The 18,465-nt window shown below is 38.7% G+C and overlaps 2 protein-coding genes across 5 annotated transcripts in view; one reads left to right on the plus strand and one right to left on the minus strand.

Annotated features, from left to right (window-relative positions):
• The window catches only part of TBC1D19 (TBC1 domain family member 19), a 144,161-nt gene that overhangs the window by 47,031 nt on the left and 78,665 nt on the right, over positions 1 to 18,465 (minus strand). For all 3 annotated transcript variants that reach the window (XM_072737937.1, XM_072737940.1, XM_072737939.1), the window contains 2 exons: positions 14,823 to 14,897; positions 11,154 to 11,216 (listed from right to left, as the gene is read on the minus strand). In XM_072737937.1, the coding sequence (XP_072594038.1) occupies positions 11,154 to 11,216; positions 14,823 to 14,897 (138 nt within the window). The remainder of the gene's footprint in view (positions 1 to 11,153; positions 11,217 to 14,822; positions 14,898 to 18,465) is intronic.
• On the plus strand, positions 3,110 to 3,397 carry LOC112919098 (small ubiquitin-related modifier 2-like). Of its 2 annotated transcripts, XM_025997443.1 has the most exons (2): positions 3,110 to 3,271; positions 3,341 to 3,397. In XM_025997443.1, exons 1-2 carry the CDS (start codon positions 3,110 to 3,112, stop codon positions 3,395 to 3,397), a joined length of 219 nt encoding a protein of 72 aa, XP_025853228.1. The 2 variants fall into 2 exon arrangements, with proteins under 2 accessions (XP_025853228.1, XP_025853220.1); XM_025997435.2 differs by having other exon boundaries at positions 3,110 to 3,397.

The raw sequence follows: 18,465 nt of genomic DNA on the forward strand, positions 1-18,465 counted from the left end.
AGTTAAAAAAGCAACAGCTAATATTCTATTGTAGTGAGAAGGACAAGTTTACCCAAAATAAATGTCATGCCCGACTTTTGGTCACAATATCAGGGAACTCACCATTTCAAGATTATACATGGAAGCCCGTGAGGCTGAAGTCTGGCAAAGCCAGACTAGAGTCCCTCGCTCACAAAATTCTGGGTCCCAATCAATGTGCCTTCTGTAAGATGGATGGCCACTGGAAAAAGGATCGTCTTCATCTCAGAACGGAGGTGGGTCCAGGACTAAAAACTTTTGCTGGCCAAAGTTACATAGAACTGAAGGGACCTGAGCTCTCCTATGGCTCTTCCTGGACATCTCAATATAGCATACCAGGAGCCTCGGGTGATCTCTGATGGGGCAAGTAAGGAAACTGAATTTTTACTGGACACAGGAACCACTTACTCTGTCCTGTCCCAGCAAAATGGGTTTCTATCCCAGCACTCTTGTACAGATACTGGAATAGATGGATTGCCATAGGTGACACAACTTACTTGTCTACTAGCTGGTGGCATGGGCTGTCTCTTGCTTTCACATAGCTTTCTCCTGACACCTAAATGCCCTACTCCCTTACGGGGGAGCAACTTACGTGCTAAGCCACAAACTACCATCCAAATAGGACTGACAGACTCACATGTAGAGAAAACAAAGTTTATAATGGTAATGCGCCTAGACAAGCAAGTGGGAAATACCATTTATGTGCCAGCCAGTATACTGTTCCATATTGCAATCAAAATAATGCCCAGTGTATGGGAAACAGAAGTTCCTGCGAGAGCTGATAGTATTTCACCCATTGTTATCTACCTAAGCCCACACGTATTCTTGAAAAAGCCAATATCCTATAAAACCAGAGACCCAAAAAGGTATTCAAACTCTAGTTTAGAAATTTTTGAAATATAGATTATTAACTCCTTGTCAGTTACCCTGCAATATCCCCCATTCTACCAGTTAAGAAGCCAAAAGGGGACCCACTGTTTTATCCAGGATCTGAGAGCAACTACTGAGGCAGTGAACCCTATTCATCTTATAGTCCCTAACCCTTATACTACACTGATACAAGATCTTCCAGGTGCAAACGAGTTTATGGTATGAGCTAAAGGATGCTTTCTTCTGCTTACCAGAACATCCTGACTCCCCATATCTTTTTGCTTTTGAATGGACTGACCCTGATTGTAGTGAGACCTCCCAGCTCACCTGGACCTGGACGGTGCTGCCTCAGGGATTCCAAGACAGCTCACATTTGTTTGGGAATGCTTTAAAAAGGGAATGAGGGGGGATCCCTGGGTGGCGCAGAGGTTTGGCACCTGCCTTTGGCCCAGGGCACGATCCTGGAGACCCGGGATCGAGTCCCACGTCGGGCTCCCGGTGCGTGGAGCCTGCTTCTCCCTCTGCCTCTCTCTCTCTGTGTGACTATCATAAATAAATAAATTAAAAAAAAAAAAAAAGGGAATGAGGGGATTTAAAACTGATTAATAGAACTTCAATATGTGGGTGATATATTGACTGCAAGGCCAACAAAAGAGGATTCTGATGAAAATACAATCCTCACCCTTAACTTTTTAGGGGCAGTGGGGGTACAGAGTGTCTCCCCAGAAAGCCCAGACTTCTAAAGAGAAGGTCCAATATATCTACACTATATCCTCACTTCAAGGGCACAGGCATTGGCCCAGGACAGAAAATCGGCCACATGAATATTTTAGTACCACAAGCAAAAAGGCAATTAAGAACCTTCTTAATTAAGCATGGTAGGCTTTTGTCACATTTGGATTCTAGAGTGTAGCCTTATGGCCAAACCCCTTTATAAAGCATTACAAGGCAGTGATTTAGAACCCCTGGGATGGAATAATGACTGTTACCAAACCTTCAAAGGTCTGAAAGAAAAACTGAGCACTCCTCCTGTCTTGGGGCTCCCAAACCTGGAAAAACCCTTCACCTCATCTGTGTGAGAAAGGAGAGGAATAGCCTTAGGGTCCCAACTCAAAAATTCAGACCTGTTCCTAGACCAGTCGCTTATTTCTCCAATTAGATCTGGTAGCAGAAGGATGGCCATGATGTTTACAAGCAGTGGTTGTGACTGCCCCGCTGGTAAAGCTAATAAATTTACTCTACGACAATATCTGGATGTCATGATCCCACATCAAGTCCAAGGGGTTTTAGTGGCCAAAGGGCATGAATGGTTAACAGAAGAGAAATTACTGATGTGTCAAGACCTCCTCGACACCCCTGATGTAACTAATCCTCTAGGTGTGTAGAGATTTAAAACCAGCACCTCTATTATCTGATGAAGGCAAGCAGGGGCTTCCAATCCACTCCTGCATGGACACTGTACAGCAAATATATTCTAGTAGGCCTGATTTAAAGGATGGACCACTACCCAATCCAGAGGCTGAATGGTTGACAGATGGAAGTAGCTTTACGCACGAGGGAACCAGAAAAATCAGATATGCTATTGTCAGCCTACAAGATATAACTGAAGCAAAAGCTTTGCCTTCCCATACTTCAGCACAAAGGCCAAATCAGTAACTTTAATCTGAGCACTACAACTAGGTAAAGGGTTAAAGCTAAATATATATACTGATTCTAAATATGGCTTCTTAATATTTCATGCCCATGCAGCCATTTGTAGAGACTGGGTATTATTTAATTCCAAAAGCTCTCCTATAAAACATAAAGAGAAAATTTGAACATTATTGGAAGTTGTACAGCTTCAGTGGAAGGTGGCAGTTGTACAGAGTAAAGGACACTCAAAAGACCAAACCACAACAAGTAAAGGAAACAATTTTGCTGACAGAGTAGCAAAAGTGGTGGCAAAGGATAAGCTTGCTACACAGGTTTTAGCCTCCAGAAGGTCCTCTGCCAGAAGTAAGCCCAAACTATACTCCCTTGGAGGCTCAATGGGCCTCTCAAAAGGGATCTGAAATCGACTGGGATGGTATACATTAAATAATATATATGTACTCCCCAAGGCATTGCAATGGAAAATAATTAAGCCTTCTTCTGCCACTCCTGGTGCTGCTTGTGTGCTCACTTAGTGCGGACCTGGCACCTCCTTGGTGAAGTGGTGGCTGAGGAGACTCCGGCGCTCGCCATGGCTGAGGGAAAGCCCAAGGAAGAAGTCATGACTGAGAACAATGAACATATTCATTTGAAGGTGGCAGGGCAGGATGGTTCTGTGGTGTACTTTAAGATTAAGAAGCATACACTACTTAGCAAGCTGATGAAAGCCTACTGTGAGCGACAGGGACTGGCAGTGACGCAGGTCAGATTCCGATTTGATGGGCACCCAATCAAGGGGACAGACACGCCGGCACTGCTAGAGATGCAGGATGAAGACATAATTGATGTGTTCCAGCAGCAGACAGGAGGCCTCTTCTAAGAAGGGAACCTGCCACTCTACTCCAGGACTCTTGCTCCCAACGGGGAAGACATTCTCAATTGCAACCTGGCTCCACCACACTGACTACTACACGATAGTTTTCTCTATTGTTTAGTCTTCCCCTTCCCCATTCCCTTGGCAGACATAAAGTAACTATACACGTGTATGGGCACATTGCACTTTTTTAAAAAACTGAATGGCCAATGTATGTTTTGTTCGACATCAAATAGAGATGGGCTGGGGGGGGGAAATACTGGTTCTGTGAGAATATCCCCTCTTTCCATTCGTGTCATGCTCAGTTAGCTCTTCTCTTTATATTCCTGCAAGTTCTGCTATCACGGTTTAACAAGAAAAGGACAACATAAAAATCTTTGCATATCTTGACTGGGGAATTTTAGCATTTTTCATTTATCATAGTAAGACTAAGGCCAATTTTATAACTTTTTTATATGTAGCCATTACATGTAAGGTGATCTGTCTTTAAGTAGGGATAAATCACTCTAAAGGAAATGAATCCTAGATAGTTTTCAAGTCAAGCGTCTTGTTTAAATAAACTTGTTTAAAATGAAAAAAAAAAAAAAGAAAAGAAAATAATTAAGCAAATACACGATTCCACTCACTTTGGTAGAGGCACTATGGAAAATTACAGCAAGTATTCAGAGGAAAGAATCTAACCAAAACCATATGAGAAGTTACCAGAGCATGTGATATTTGTGTTAGAGATGACCAGGATTTCTCCCTATGCCTTCTCTCTTAATTATGCCAGTGAAACAAAGAGGCACTTACCATGGGGAACACTGGCAAATTGACTTCACTCAAATACCATCCTATTTGGGATAGAAGTATCTGCTGCTTTATATGGATACATTTACATGGTGGGTAAAGGCCTTCCCTATAGGACAGACAGGGCTTTAGAGGTTTCTAAGATCTTGTTAAAGGAAGTCATACCTAGGTTTGTACTTCTCTGGAGTCTGCAAAGTGATAATGGACTCTCTTTCACTGCTAAAATAACGATTACCAGTGACCTTAGGGATCTGCTATCAATTCCATGCCTTATAGAGGCCTCAAACTTCAGGAAAAGTGGACAAAATGAACTATATCTTTAAACAAACTTTGGCAAAACTGTCAAGGAACTCCTGAAACATGGTATAAGATGTTACTGATTGCTTTACTAAAAATAAGAGTGGCTCCAACGGGGAGTCTTAAATTGAGCCCCTTTGATATATAGGAGATCTTTTCTCACTGCAACTTTATGGTTTGCGGAGGATACCAATCAAATTTTAAAATAGGTTACTAGTCTGGGTAACATTAGTCTCTCCAAAAGCATGGACATAAAATACTTCTAAACCCTAGTCTGTGCCAATAACCATTAGGGAGCAAAGTATTATTGAAAACATGGAAAAAGGGGTCACCTGAAGATCAGCTGGAGCCAAGGTGGGAAGGGCCTAATCAACTTTTACTCAGCATCCCCATAGCAGTAAAACTTAAAGGTATCTTTAGCTGGGTTCACTTGTCCAGAATCAAACCTCTCTCTCCTGAGTCTCTGCAGGAGCCAACTCTGATGCTGCCTCCAAGGGAAGAAGGGGACACATATGCCTGTGAGCCTGTGAACAATTTAAACTATCTTTTCAAGAAAATACCGGCTGCAGTGTCTACCCGAAGCTCCTGGAACCCACCCATACCTGCGAACCTGAGGAAAAGCCTAAAGTTACTGCACTAAAGGACCAATAAGTAAGGCTCGATGACGCTTTTTAAACCTTTCATTTTTCTGAATTTACTCTTATCTTACCTATCCCTAGGAAAAGCAAATAGCCCCAATTTATTTTTGCAATGGGCTCAACACTACGCTGAGAGTTTACAGAAAAGTTCCTGCTGGATTTGTGGCCTCCTCCCTTTGTCCAGCAGCTCAGGCCTCCCGTGGTGGGTTTCTCCTTTACAAGGCACAGACTGGCATTATTTACACCAATATATAAAAGATATGGTTATCCAGCCAAATACAAGCATATATAGGGACATCTCTATCACTAACAGCAATGTCTCTCATTGGCCCATGGTAAATACTACCTGGAATTCTCCAGGCCACAGAAAACCTTTCTCCTTCTCCCAGACTGCCAAAATCATGACTGAATTCGCCAACTCTAAGATTCAAAGTAAGAAAGCAATGTGGGGAATAAGTAAGACTAATAATATGAGATATACTGAGGATGGTTATTTTCAAGTATGGGACGAATTTATGTGGCTTACTCCTACCATAGGCCAATTAAATCAGAAAGCTCTTTTATGCTGGGAGCAAAGAAATCATACCTATGACGCCTGGCCTAACAGCACCCGTGAATTAGGATGGCTCTCCTCAAGATCTTGTAACCATATCATTATTTTACAAGCAACTGACTGGTTTGCTACTGATTGGATAAGACGACCAAGCATCAGATGGTTAGCACCCAATGGAACTCAATGGCTATGTGGTACAAATTTGTGGCCGTGGCTACCCCCTGGATGGATAGGACGTTGTACCCTGGGCTTTCCCTGGATACAAGGGAAATTGCGTAAAGAAATATCTATGCCTGCAAATTATCCCCATCTACTGCATCGCTGGACGCGGTCAGTCTTCCACTGGTATGATCACCTGGTAGGTATTTTCCTGCCCCAACTGGGAATAGAAGACATAATCTGGCACGTAGAGGCCCTCGCAAACTATACCACACACGCCCTTAATGATACTATGCATGCGCTCGTCCTCTTAAATTCTGAAGTTGCATTGATGAGAAAGGCTGTATTACAGAATAGGATGGCCTTAGACATAATAACAGCAGCTCAAGGAGGAACCTGTGCTATCATTAAGACTGAATGTTGTGTATATATCCCAGATAACTCAGCTAATGTATCTGAACTTTTATCAGACATGCATACTCAAATTGAAGCAATGTCTGACTCCTCTGGTTCCCTCAATGATTGGATTTCTTCCTGGTACGGCGGAAATGGGTGGTCTTGGTGGAAAAAGCTTCTTTTACTAATAGTAACAGTAGTTACACTAGGGCTGCTTCTTTGCTGTGGGAGCTTTTGCTGTTGCGTATTCTGCATAAATATGTCAGAAAAATTATCAGAACAAGTATTCTCTGGGAGGCGTTCTATTCTTAGGATTAGGCCTGAAGAACATCTCTGATAATCTACAAGTAGGAGCCCTTCACTTCATTGGGATTTTTATATGACTGAGTAGGCAAGGTCTACAATCCCTTTCAGCCTGAAGAAGCTACGGAAGATGAGACCTTCGCCCTTCAACACCTTGTAAGAAAAAGGAGGATAAAAATCCCATAGCAGGGAATGAGACCGGGAAACCAAAGGGACCCCATTAAAAAAAAAAAAAAAAGTTGCTTTTTGCCCTTTGCTTCTTTTCCAGCTTCTATACTTGCTAGGACCTACACTCCTGCCTTACACGTGCCTTGATGTATGTTCTCCTTGTAAGGGACAAAGAATTAATTATTTCTTTGGAGTCTTCCAGCACAATAGATAACATCTAAGGAGTGACCAGGAGAGGCCATTATGTGCATATTACAGACCACTGTCACTAAACACCTTGACATCAAGACCTCCTGGCTCCAGGCAATGAGTGACTTACGATGGACACCTGGACCCTGTCATCATTCTGACCAGTTCCTGGATGCCTGAGAAGACACGTGTACCAGACCACAATTGTTAATAAAAACCTCAGACCCCAAGCAAAGACTCCCTCTTTTCCTTTCTGAATCACTCAGACACTCTTCATGTATCTGCTCTCTCTATATACCTTCAATAAACTCTGCTTTCACTTCTTGCTGGCTCGTGTTTGATTTCCATCCTCTGTAAAGCCAAGGAGGACCCCTCTTGGCTGGTCCACTGGGACCCCCTCTGAGTCCTCAGACCCAGCCTGCCTGCATCAATATTATATACATAAAAAATCCAAAAGACTCCACCTAAAAGCTGCTAGAACTAACCAACCAATTCAGTAAAGTTGTAGGCTACAAAACCAACATACAGAAAACAGATGCATTTTTATACACTAAAAACAGCTGAAAAAAAGGACAGAAAGAAAACAATTCCATTCACAATAACATCCCAAAGAATAAGATACTAAGGAATAAAATTAACCAAGGAGTTGAAAGGCCTATACACTGATAAGTCTAAGACTTTGATGAAAGAAATTGAAGAAGACACAAATGGGGAAAAAATATCCCCATTCACAGATCAGAAGAAATAACATTGTTGAAATGTCCATATGACCGAAACCCACCTACAGATTCAAAGCAATCCCTATCAAAATTCCTATGGCATTTTTCATAAAAATAGAAAAACTGATCCTAAAACTTGTATAAAAACATGAAGGACCCTGATTAGTTAGTTAAAGCAATCTTGAGAAAGAATAAAGCCAGAGGAATTACACTTCCTGATTTCAAACTATACTTCAAAGCTACTATACTCAAAACCATATGGTATTGGAATAAAAATACACGCACAGACCAATGGAATAGAATTAAGAGCACAGAAGTAAACCCTTGCATATACAGTCAACTCATATTAAACAAGGGAGTCAAGAATATTCAATGCAGAAAGGATAATACTTTTTTTAAAGATGTTATTTATTTATTCATGAGAGACACGGAGAGAGAGGCAGAGACATACGCAGAGGGAGAAGCAGGCTCCCTGTGGGGAGCCTGATGCAAGACTCAATCCCAGGACCCCAGGATCACACCCCGAGCCAAAGGCAGATGCCCAACCACTGAACCATCCAGGTGCCCCTGAAAGGATAGTATTTCAATAAATGGTGCTGGGAATAATCACATGCAGAAAAATGGAATTGGACTCCTATTTTACATTGGTCACAAAAGTGACCTTAAAGTGGATTAAAGATTTAAATTTAAGACCTGAATCATAAAACGCCTAGAAGGAAGCATAGAGAAAATCTCCTTGACATTGGTCTTGGCAGTGTTTTCCTGGATATGATGCCCAAAGCACAAGGGACAAAAGCAAAAATAAATGAGACTACATCAAACATGAGTTTGCTTGTTTAAATAAACAAATTTATTTGTTTATTAAGCAAGTAAAACAAATTTTACTGACTTGGGTGGAATATTTTATCAAAGTTCATTTGTCTCACAGTGTAAAACCTCTCAGAGGGTGCAGCCTTGTGTATACAGTCACTCCTCCATAGCACAAGTTTTATCAGGGCTCTCTCTGTCTCTGACCTCTCTGCTAAGCTTTCTGCCCCAGTATCACAACCAGATGTTAGGCTCCACTAACCACCAGGGGATTGCTCTACTATTTTCAACAACCTTCTCAGGCATTAGTTGTACCACAGTTTGATCCAATTAAATTCTGAATCTTTTACAGAAGTTATTTTTGAGGCCAGTCTTTGAAATTTGTTACTGCCCTGCAAAAGACTCTTCCCAGTTGTTTCTTTCTCTGGTCTCTCTGTAAACTAGTAGTTTGTGGCTTAGCTTGTTACTCTTATGAAGCTAATGGTCTCCTCTTAATTGTCTATCATTAAAATCTCCATTTTTTTAAAAGATTTTATTTCTTTATTCATGAGAGACACAGAGAGAAAGAGAGGCAGAGACACAGGCAGAGGGAGAAACAGGCTCCATGCGGGGAGCCCGACGTGGGACTCGATCCCAGGACTCCAGGATCACGCCCTGGGCTGAAGGCAGGCACTAAACCGCTGAGCCACCCGGGGATCCCTAAAATCTCCATTGTTTTAGAGAAGCCCATTAGGCTTGAACTTTCCCACACTCCATTTTAAAGTCAGTTCTTTGTGGACAGCTTCAGGAGTCTCTGATGTCACTGGGCAAAATCTGAGTCACTGCTCTGGAGCTAGGTGTAGGGACAGTGGCCCACTTCTGATTTGTGAGAAGGGCACTGCTTAGGGACAGTAACCTCTGGTGTTCTTGGCTTGCCTCTCCCACTGAGCAAACTGGGGTGAGTGCAATGGGGCCCTAGTATTCTCAGCCTACTGAGAGCAGTAGAGCGTTTGGGCCCTGGCCTGTGCATGGAGGTTAGGTAAAGAAGGGAGCTTCTGACTTCCTGGCAGCAATATTCTGGAATTTAGCATCTGCAACAAAGAGCTGAAGGATATGAGAAATACTGTCTACCTACACCTTCTGTAGAGCTACCATAGCCCTTGACTGGAAGCTAGAGAGAAAGGGAACCCCATCTTCTTGGTCATACTCAAATGAACTGAAGCTTCTGTCTTAATTGATCTAGGGCTGATGGGAGGGAGACATGGCTCAAGTGCCACAGACTGTTCTTACAGGGATTTAGTAGCTGCTTGTAAATAGTGTCTTTTTCTGACTTGATGTATACCTTAGGGCCATTTTCAGATACTCTAAATGGTGTTGTTTTAAAAATAATTTTCACCAGTTATGGATTTTTCTGCTGGGGATAGTTCCATGCTACCATTCCAAAAGTGATAATATCTATTCAATTTTCTTAAGTTTAGAAGTCATCAGTAAAATAACATTAATATCTAAATGAAATATTAACTTTACCTGTATATTAAAAATTTTACTGATTCTAACACCTAAACACTGGAGTATATACTGGTGACATATGTAAATAAACTTTCAGATTTTTGTAGTTTCTAAATTTTAATTAATAACTGACTTTACATTAAAAATGGAATTTTAAATCTTTATTGTTTTTTAAAATAAAAAACTAATCATATATGTGAAATTATTAAAATCCTCTTAAATTTATTTCTAGGGTTATTTCAAAATTTAATTTATAAATAAAGTCTCCGGGTTTCAGTTCTTCAAATAAATGACATATTAAACCTTGAGAGAATCTTTTTTAAGTCTATCTTTTTCTTAAAAAACAGATACATACTACCACCTCTATTACCAACAGAAATCTGCTACTCCAAACAGTTGGAACTGATTTATATTAATCAAGCTAAAATTACTAAGCGGAAACTAGATATTTTCACCATGACATTTATATTGACACTCAAAATCAAATTATTAATAAATATGTGATCTTTTAAGATTTTTTTTCATTTTTTCTTAAAGATTGTATTTATTCATTCATGAGAGACAAACACAGAGAGAGGCAGAGACACAGGCAGAGGGAGAAGCAGGCTCCATGCAGGAAGCCTGATTTGGGACTCGATCCCAGGACCCCGGGATCATGGCCTGAGCCAACGGCAGACGCTCAACCACTGAACCTCCCAGGCATCCCGATCTTTTAAGATTTAAAAAGAATATCATCTAGGGAGTTCAATATAAATTACATATTTTCTATTCATGATAAGCTGTTTTAATTTTAGTAGATATAAAAGAGACTTAAGTAGGGACCTAAATATCTACATCAGCATATGAAATGATCAAAAGAATAATCAAGACGCCTCAAACTGATTTCAAAACATTTAATTATTTATTCAATACTTTTAATAGAAAAGGGTCATGCAAAATGTTCTTTCTAAACATCTTGGGATGGCTTAAGTATGAGTTTCACACCCACTTTAAGAATCTGTGCCTATGCCTCTCCTGGTCATAGCAAATATTACCAAAAGAAACAGTCCAAACACTCATTTGAGAACTCTTGTTCTCCCACCCAATTCCACATAAGAAAAAAAGTTAACCTTATTCTAAACTTAGAATATTTGATAAAAAAGCAAACATGGTTTAGATTTCAGGAGGATTCAGTTGAAAACAGAGTTATCTCCTAAAGTATGCTGAGTTAGAGCACTTAAAACAAGCACATTATATATTTTGATTTTTCAACTTACCTGATATAAATAATCTTCAAATACAAAATAATAATCATCATTGCTTGCTGTCAACTTCACATCCTATAATTAAAGGTAGAGAGTATTGAAAAGAACCTAAAGAAATATGTCTATAGTACAAGGACATAAATGCATTGTTGAGAACTAATACAATAATTTTACTTATAGATGATTATAAATGCCTCAATTAGATTTCATCACTGCTATAAATTTATTTGACTAATATATGTGACACATTATTGGACCTCAAATTGTTCACAACTTTTTAGGTTCCATTAGTAATTCCTTATTATTTATTTCAATTTTTATCTTCTTTTAATCTAATATTTAAGTGTTTTACAGTTGGATAAGCAGATGCAATCATAATATCCAGAAGAAACCATAATAAGCCAGCCCAAATTACGGTTTCAAATCACCCTCTACTGTTCAAGTCCACATTCTTGCTACTTCCCTGAAATACCAAACATCTTCCATACCTTTGTGATTATTCACTTGTAAGTCATTGGTCATTGCATATTACCCAACAAACAATTGTTTATCTTCAAGAATTCTATAATCTTACCGGCAAGGATACATACATAGTAGAAATACAAAAACAATCAGAAATACTGAAGAAATCCAAGATAATATTGCTCAATCTAAAAATTTCCCAACCAGGCTGTGGAGCTAAGTGGCAGTCAAGGAAGGATAACATGAATCATGGATGATTCTGGAGTAGTGAATGTGTGCAAAGTCTAGAAAAACTTAAAGACACTAAAATTAAGAGAAAAGAAAGGGGTCAGTCTTCTAATCAGAAGATAATATGGATAGAGGTAGAGAACATGCATTCTCAAGAGGGATGATACTACCTACCTCTAAGAGGGTGAGAATTAGTTCTTGGAGGCCAAAAATTTTTACATATTACAATGGTTTATAGACTTCCAAATCTTATTTTTGGTGTTTAGGGTTTTTTTATATTAGAGAAAAACTGATTTTCCTCTTCAGGGAGGTAATGAAGAAAAAGCTGAGAACCACTGGCATAAACTGTCAGGTCATAGTAAGTGGTATAAAACTGTAGAAAGTGTGGATACAGGGCAACCTTGGGGGGTTGGGGAATACAATCCAGAGAGAACATTTAATAATTTAGCTTAGGGTTTGGTGATGTTCTAAATTTAGTATTGGCTTGTTCCATCCATTCCTTTAAGCACTAACATAATTCTACTTTATTTTCAGTTAAATTAAAAATTAGTCGCCACAGGGAGCTATAATGAAACTTCAAATAATTTTTTAAAATGCCCATTCCCTCAAAAGCTGACTTTATTTTTTTTTTTTATTTTTTTTTTTTTAAAAGCTGACTTTAATAATGTTTGGAGTTGCTCCTAAAAGATCAGCGAAGCTCAATACACAAGTTGGGAACAACCAGAGATAGATAGCTTCCTAAAAATACTCATGCTGTGGACAGTCAGGATTGATTCTATTAAAACTTACATTCAATTTTTCAGATACAAACTGTTTATCTCTTTACTGATTCAAACTGAAATTCATTTTGGCAGCAAAGAGAATTCTCATGCTAGCCCTCCCGACTTTCTGAATTACTTCTCTTGTGAGTCTTCTTTGATTTGAATAGGAAAAGAGGTTGAAAAGTCTTAAAGCCCAAAACATCCCTTTTGCTGGTGCTAAAATAATCCTCTGGGCATGAATATTTGACCTTAAAGTTAACAATAGTACCTGTGATCCAAATCTATGTAAAATTTCTGAGAGGGTCAAGACTTTGCTTCTTGTAGAGAATAGTGATTTTTATAAAAAGTATGGTTGTGAAGTCAGATTACCTACATTCAAATCGTGACTTTGCTATTTAATATGGGAATTTAACTAATTTCTCTTTACTTCAGTTCCCTCCTCTGTAAAATGGTAAAGTAATAGTACTTCCTATTTTGCTATAACACATGTCAGTATGTGGCTGATGGGTAAGGGAATGGTAGGGAAGGTTATCTATTATAACATGAAAATTGTGTGGGTTCACATGCAACTTTTAATCAGTGTGCTGAAATTATAGGTAGAATTACAACCTTCAGCAAGAAAAAATGCCTTCAGCTCACCTGCTGCACAGGCATCAGCCCTTATAATTGTATTTCAAGAAAATTAAAAAATGAATGATTCTAGGGCACCTGGGTAGCTCAGTGGTTGAGGGTCTGCCTTTGGCTCAGGGTGTGATCCCAGGGTCCTAGAATCAAGTCTTGCATCAGGCTCCCTGCGGTAGGGGTAAATAAATAAAATCTTAAAAAATAAAAAATAAGGGCAGCCCAGGTGGCTCAGCGGTTTAGGGCCTGCCTTCGGCCCAGGGTATGATCCTGGGGTCCCGGGATGGAGTCCCACATCAGGCTCCCTGCATAGAGCCTGCTTCTTCCTCTGCCTGTGTCTCTAGAGGCCTCTCTCTCTCTCTGTGTGTGTCACTCATGAATAAATAAATAAAAATCTTTAAAAAAAGAATGACTGTAGGAGGCGATCGCTCTCCAGGCAGGCACACCTTGGCCCCAGCACATCTCTTAGTTCCTGTACTTTCTCTTGGTGGCCCAGTACACCACTTCAATCTGCAGTCTTTTAGCATTCTATTTTATTATATTTGTACATTTTTAATAGCTCCTGCAGGAGCAGCCCGCTGGAGCTGTCCCATTCATCTTCCAAACTATCAATAACTGTTTTTGTTAATACTCTGTTTAAAAAGTTGCAAAAAGTATCCAAACCCTATTTTCCCTATCAGCTCTAGTATCTTTAATGTATGATTTTACAGAATGTAAGGCTTTTTCCTAAGAAAAAGATCATTTATCTATAAATGATACCTAAATGCTGGTATCTGCTACTCTTCAGGTAGCTTTCAGGATCAAGGACAATTTATGTAAAGAGTTTGGAACACTATATGGCACAGTAGACAGTCATTAAATGCTAGTAGTAGTTATTATTAACCTTGGTCATGCTTTACCCATAAAAATCTTTAGGTCCCCAATGTGTAATTTTCTCTCTCCCATTTCTGAGACCTGAAATAATATGCCTTCTCTATCTTACAAGTCCTTAATTTAAAATCCAATTATTTTAAATAGCCCAATTATTAATCCAGAATTGGTCGTATCCTCTCTCATGCTTATACCTTTACATGTCAACCCTCAACTCAGTATCAGATGCCTGGAGACAAAATCTCAATGTATCCCTATCATAAAACTTGAGATGTACTTAACCATATGTCTAGAAACTATAAAAGATAAAAAATGAATTCAATACAAGAAAAAAAATGAAACAGGCCCTAAGGAATCATGATACAAATAAGATAAAAATATTAGTCTGATTTTGGCTGTGAAAAATATAGTCTGGTTTTCCTTAGTTGCATTTTTATTCGGTTTGTGTGGAAAACTTGAATTTATAGGAACACAAAATGTTTATCATTCTTTTAATCAAAAAAAACGGGTGTACCAGGAAAGGATCATGAGGACAGCTTCAAAGGGAAGGAGGACAGTATTGACTGAAGACTACAAATCTTGAAGATGAACCTTAACTTTACAAGTACAATCAATGATTGCTTACAATTATTTTTCAAGGTTAACATGTGTTATACAAAGTACAGGCCCATGTTAAAAGACTCTCGATAGTTGTTTAATGACATTACTGAAATGAAAAACTATGTACACCTTTACTTACTTTATAGATTAGACTGTCCACCAAAAGGTCATGTTGTATCACATTTGTCTTAAGCTGCTCATAATACAAGATATCCTAGATTAAAAGTAAAACAAACAAAATTTAAGGTCAATCACATTAATAAAGTCAGCCTCAAATTTTAATATATAATCATCATTAATAGTATTATAAACACTATGAAGACTTCATTTTATTCACTATTACATCCTCCATGCCTTGCCAATAGTAGATACTCAATAAATATACCTAATCCCATCACTTAGCATAAGATCTGGGCACTTGGTGGGTATTGAATTAATTGTCTGCTAAATTGACTAACTATAATTTAACTTTGATAGCAAATACAATATTTATTATTAGGTGCCAGAAACTATTTTACCTACCATACATGGGTTAACTCATTTAATCCCATACCAACAAAATAAAATAGTTCAATGATTATTATTCCCATTTATATTTGAGAAACAGATCTTGAGGAAAAAAGCTGTCCACCAAGACCAAAAAGGTAGTAGGATTTGATCCCAGGAAACCTGGCCCCAGAACCTATGCAAAAACCCACAAGGACTACTCTATACTACTTTGCTAATATCTAAATGATTACAAAATAAAAAGGTGAAACATACTAAATCATCCCTGCTAGTAAAAATAATCACAGCATACAAAAGAAGTCAGGTTTTAAAATATCAGAATATGGTCTAATACACCATAAAATCTGATTAGTGGTACACAATGAAAAGATCAGGCTAATGCTTAATTTAATAAAGAATCAGACATAGAAAAAGAGATAGAAGATGGAAAGCAGAGAAAAAGGGAGAAAAGGAAAAACAGGGAAGGAGGGAGGGAAAATGGGAGGAGGGATTTGAGACTATAATCCAGTTAAGCATCAGGTTAATTGTTGGTCAGGGCATTCAAAAAAAAAAAGGGATCCCTGGGTGGCGCAGCGGTTTGGCGCCTGCCTTTGGTCCAGGGCGCGATCCTCAAGACCCGGGATCAAATCCCACATCGGGCTCCCGGTGCATGGAGCCTGCTTCTCCCTCTGCCTATGTCTCTGCCTCTCTCTCTGTACGACTATCATAAGTAAATAAAATTTAAAAAAAATTAAAAAAAAAAAAAGAACAAAGGTAAGGATCAAGCAGATTACAGCTGTCTTAAAGATAGATGGAAGTATCATCTCATTGCTTTAGCTGGCCTTGTGTTCCTACAAAGCCCTCCAGTCCTTTCTCAGGCACTTTTAACCCTGGTTTCTGCCCATATCCAAACACTGCTTGGCTCCACTAGTACACGCCACTCTGTATGATTCTTGCTGAAGACGTTCCTTCAGACAAGTAAGAGCTACGGGACAGGATCGTATGGGACAAAGATCTGCTGTGTGCAGCTGCCTTGGCAGGATGGTGTCTGACTCTATGTTTCCTGAAATATGACTTCTTAATCTTGAAAGATGCTTAATACACAATTCTGATTTGGGTCAAAAGTGCCCTTTGCCTGAAGATAATCTGGAGATTTACTGGCAATTTTTAGACATTTTATTTTAATAAAATGCCTTACTTCGCTCTTATTTATGATGTTTAGATTTCTCAACTGAGGCAAGATTATTTTGTTATTTCATTGAACTCCCACTGTATCTATTGAATTAATTTCTCTCCTAGAGTAAAAGAACATTCTTAAAAACAGGAACAGTATCTAATTAAAATACCAATCCTTGACAACTGATAAAGAGCCTAGTATTATACTCCAATGTTTTCTAGGAAACATTAGAATGGAAAAGCTAGTAAGTTTAGAGTAATGCCTGTTTTTAAAAATAAAATAAATTTAAAATCACAAACTGATATGTGACTGTTAACAATATAAAGCTATAAAGAAAAAATAATCCTTCCTTTTTCCATTCTGCCTTCCCAAAGAAACTAATGTTATTTGTATTGTATTTGTTAGAATTTTTAATCTGTTTTCTTCTATAGCTTTCTCTATGCTGTATAAATACATACTTGTATGTGGGGATTTGGGTCGTCATTTTTTTTTTAATACAAACTGAAATCATACCATACTCATATTCAGCTTCTCTAACTTAGCCATATAACAGGGTCAGCCTTCTACGTAACAGGTATACATCTATCTATCTTTCTTCTTTTTTTTTAAGATTTTTTTATATTTATGTATTCATAGAGAAAGAGAGAGACAGACAGAGATACAGGCAGGGAGAGAAGCAGGCTCCACATGGGGGGCCTGACACGGGACTCGATCCCAGGTCTCCAGGATCACACCCCGGGCTGCAGGCAGCGCTAAACCGCTGCACCACTGGGGCTGCCCTATCTTTCTTCTTAATAGCTACATACACATTAATATTTTTAAAGCTGTGGCATAGATCACTATTTAATAACTCTGCTATATATGGATACAGAATTTGCCTGTCACTACAAGTAACACTGTAATAAATATCTTTATTCACATGTGCTTTTGTATCTGTGGGATACACTGGCAAAGGTTAAATCTATCTTTAGCTACAGTTTGCCTGACCATTTTCCAAAAATCACCATTTCAAATTCCCACCAGCAACATATGAGAACACAGTTTACCTATATCCTCACCTCTTTTAACTCTCACAGATGAAAACTGGAGTCTGTGTTAATTTGCACTTTCCCAAATAACAATAAAGTTGAACATCCTCTCCTATGTTTACTAGGCATTTGATTTCTACTTTAATGATTTGCCTTTCATAACACCTACTTTCCTATTAGATTATATTTATTTTACTAATTTTTTTGGCTATTCATAATGTGGATTAACCCTTTGCCATTTGTATTACAAATACTTTTTCTTCAAAACAAGGTGTTGATTCTTTTTTTTTTTTTTAAAGATTTATTTATTTATTCATTCCGAGAGTGCGAGAGAGAGGCAGAGACACAGGCAGGGGGAGAAGCAGGCTCCATGCAGGAAGCCCGATGTGGGACTCGATCCCGGGTCTCCAAGATCACACCCCGGGCTGCAGGTGGCGCTAAACCGCTGCGCCACCGGGGCTGCCCAAAGGTGTTGTTTCTTACTGATGGTATACAAGGACAAATTTTTTAAAAACTTCCTTATGCCTTGGGTTTTCTTGCTTGCCTTAGGCAAGCCTATCCCACCACATGTTTATAGAAATATTTTTTTTCTAAAATTGCTATTTCTTATTTAAATATAATGTATCTGAAATTTACTTTTGTATGTCATAAACAAAAAGTCTGTTTTCTTTCAGGAAAATGGTTAATTATCACTATCATTTATTAAATAAACCATATATTTCCGATGGAAATAAAACTCTTTTGCTTCTCTATCAGAAATGGACAGATTCAGCAGGTAGAAAATCAGTAAGGATAAAGTTGAACACAACACCACCATCAATTAACTGGATATAATGGGCATCTATACATTACTTCATTCAACAAACAGCAGAATACACATGCTTCTCAAGCTCATGATGAACATTCACCAAGATGAATGAAATTCTGGGTCATAAAACATCCTTAACAAATTTAAAAGAATGAAAATCACACACCGTCTGCTTTCAGATCAAAATGGAATTAAACTAGGGACACCTGGCTCAGTGGTTGAGCGCCTGCATTCAGCCCAGGATGTGATCCTGGAGTCCCTGGATTGAGTTCTGCGGCGGGCT

The sequence above is a fragment of the Vulpes vulpes genome, chromosome 14 (genome assembly GCF_048418805.1).
Source record: "Vulpes vulpes isolate BD-2025 chromosome 14, VulVul3, whole genome shotgun sequence".
Taxonomy (NCBI): domain Eukaryota; kingdom Metazoa; phylum Chordata; class Mammalia; order Carnivora; family Canidae; genus Vulpes; species Vulpes vulpes.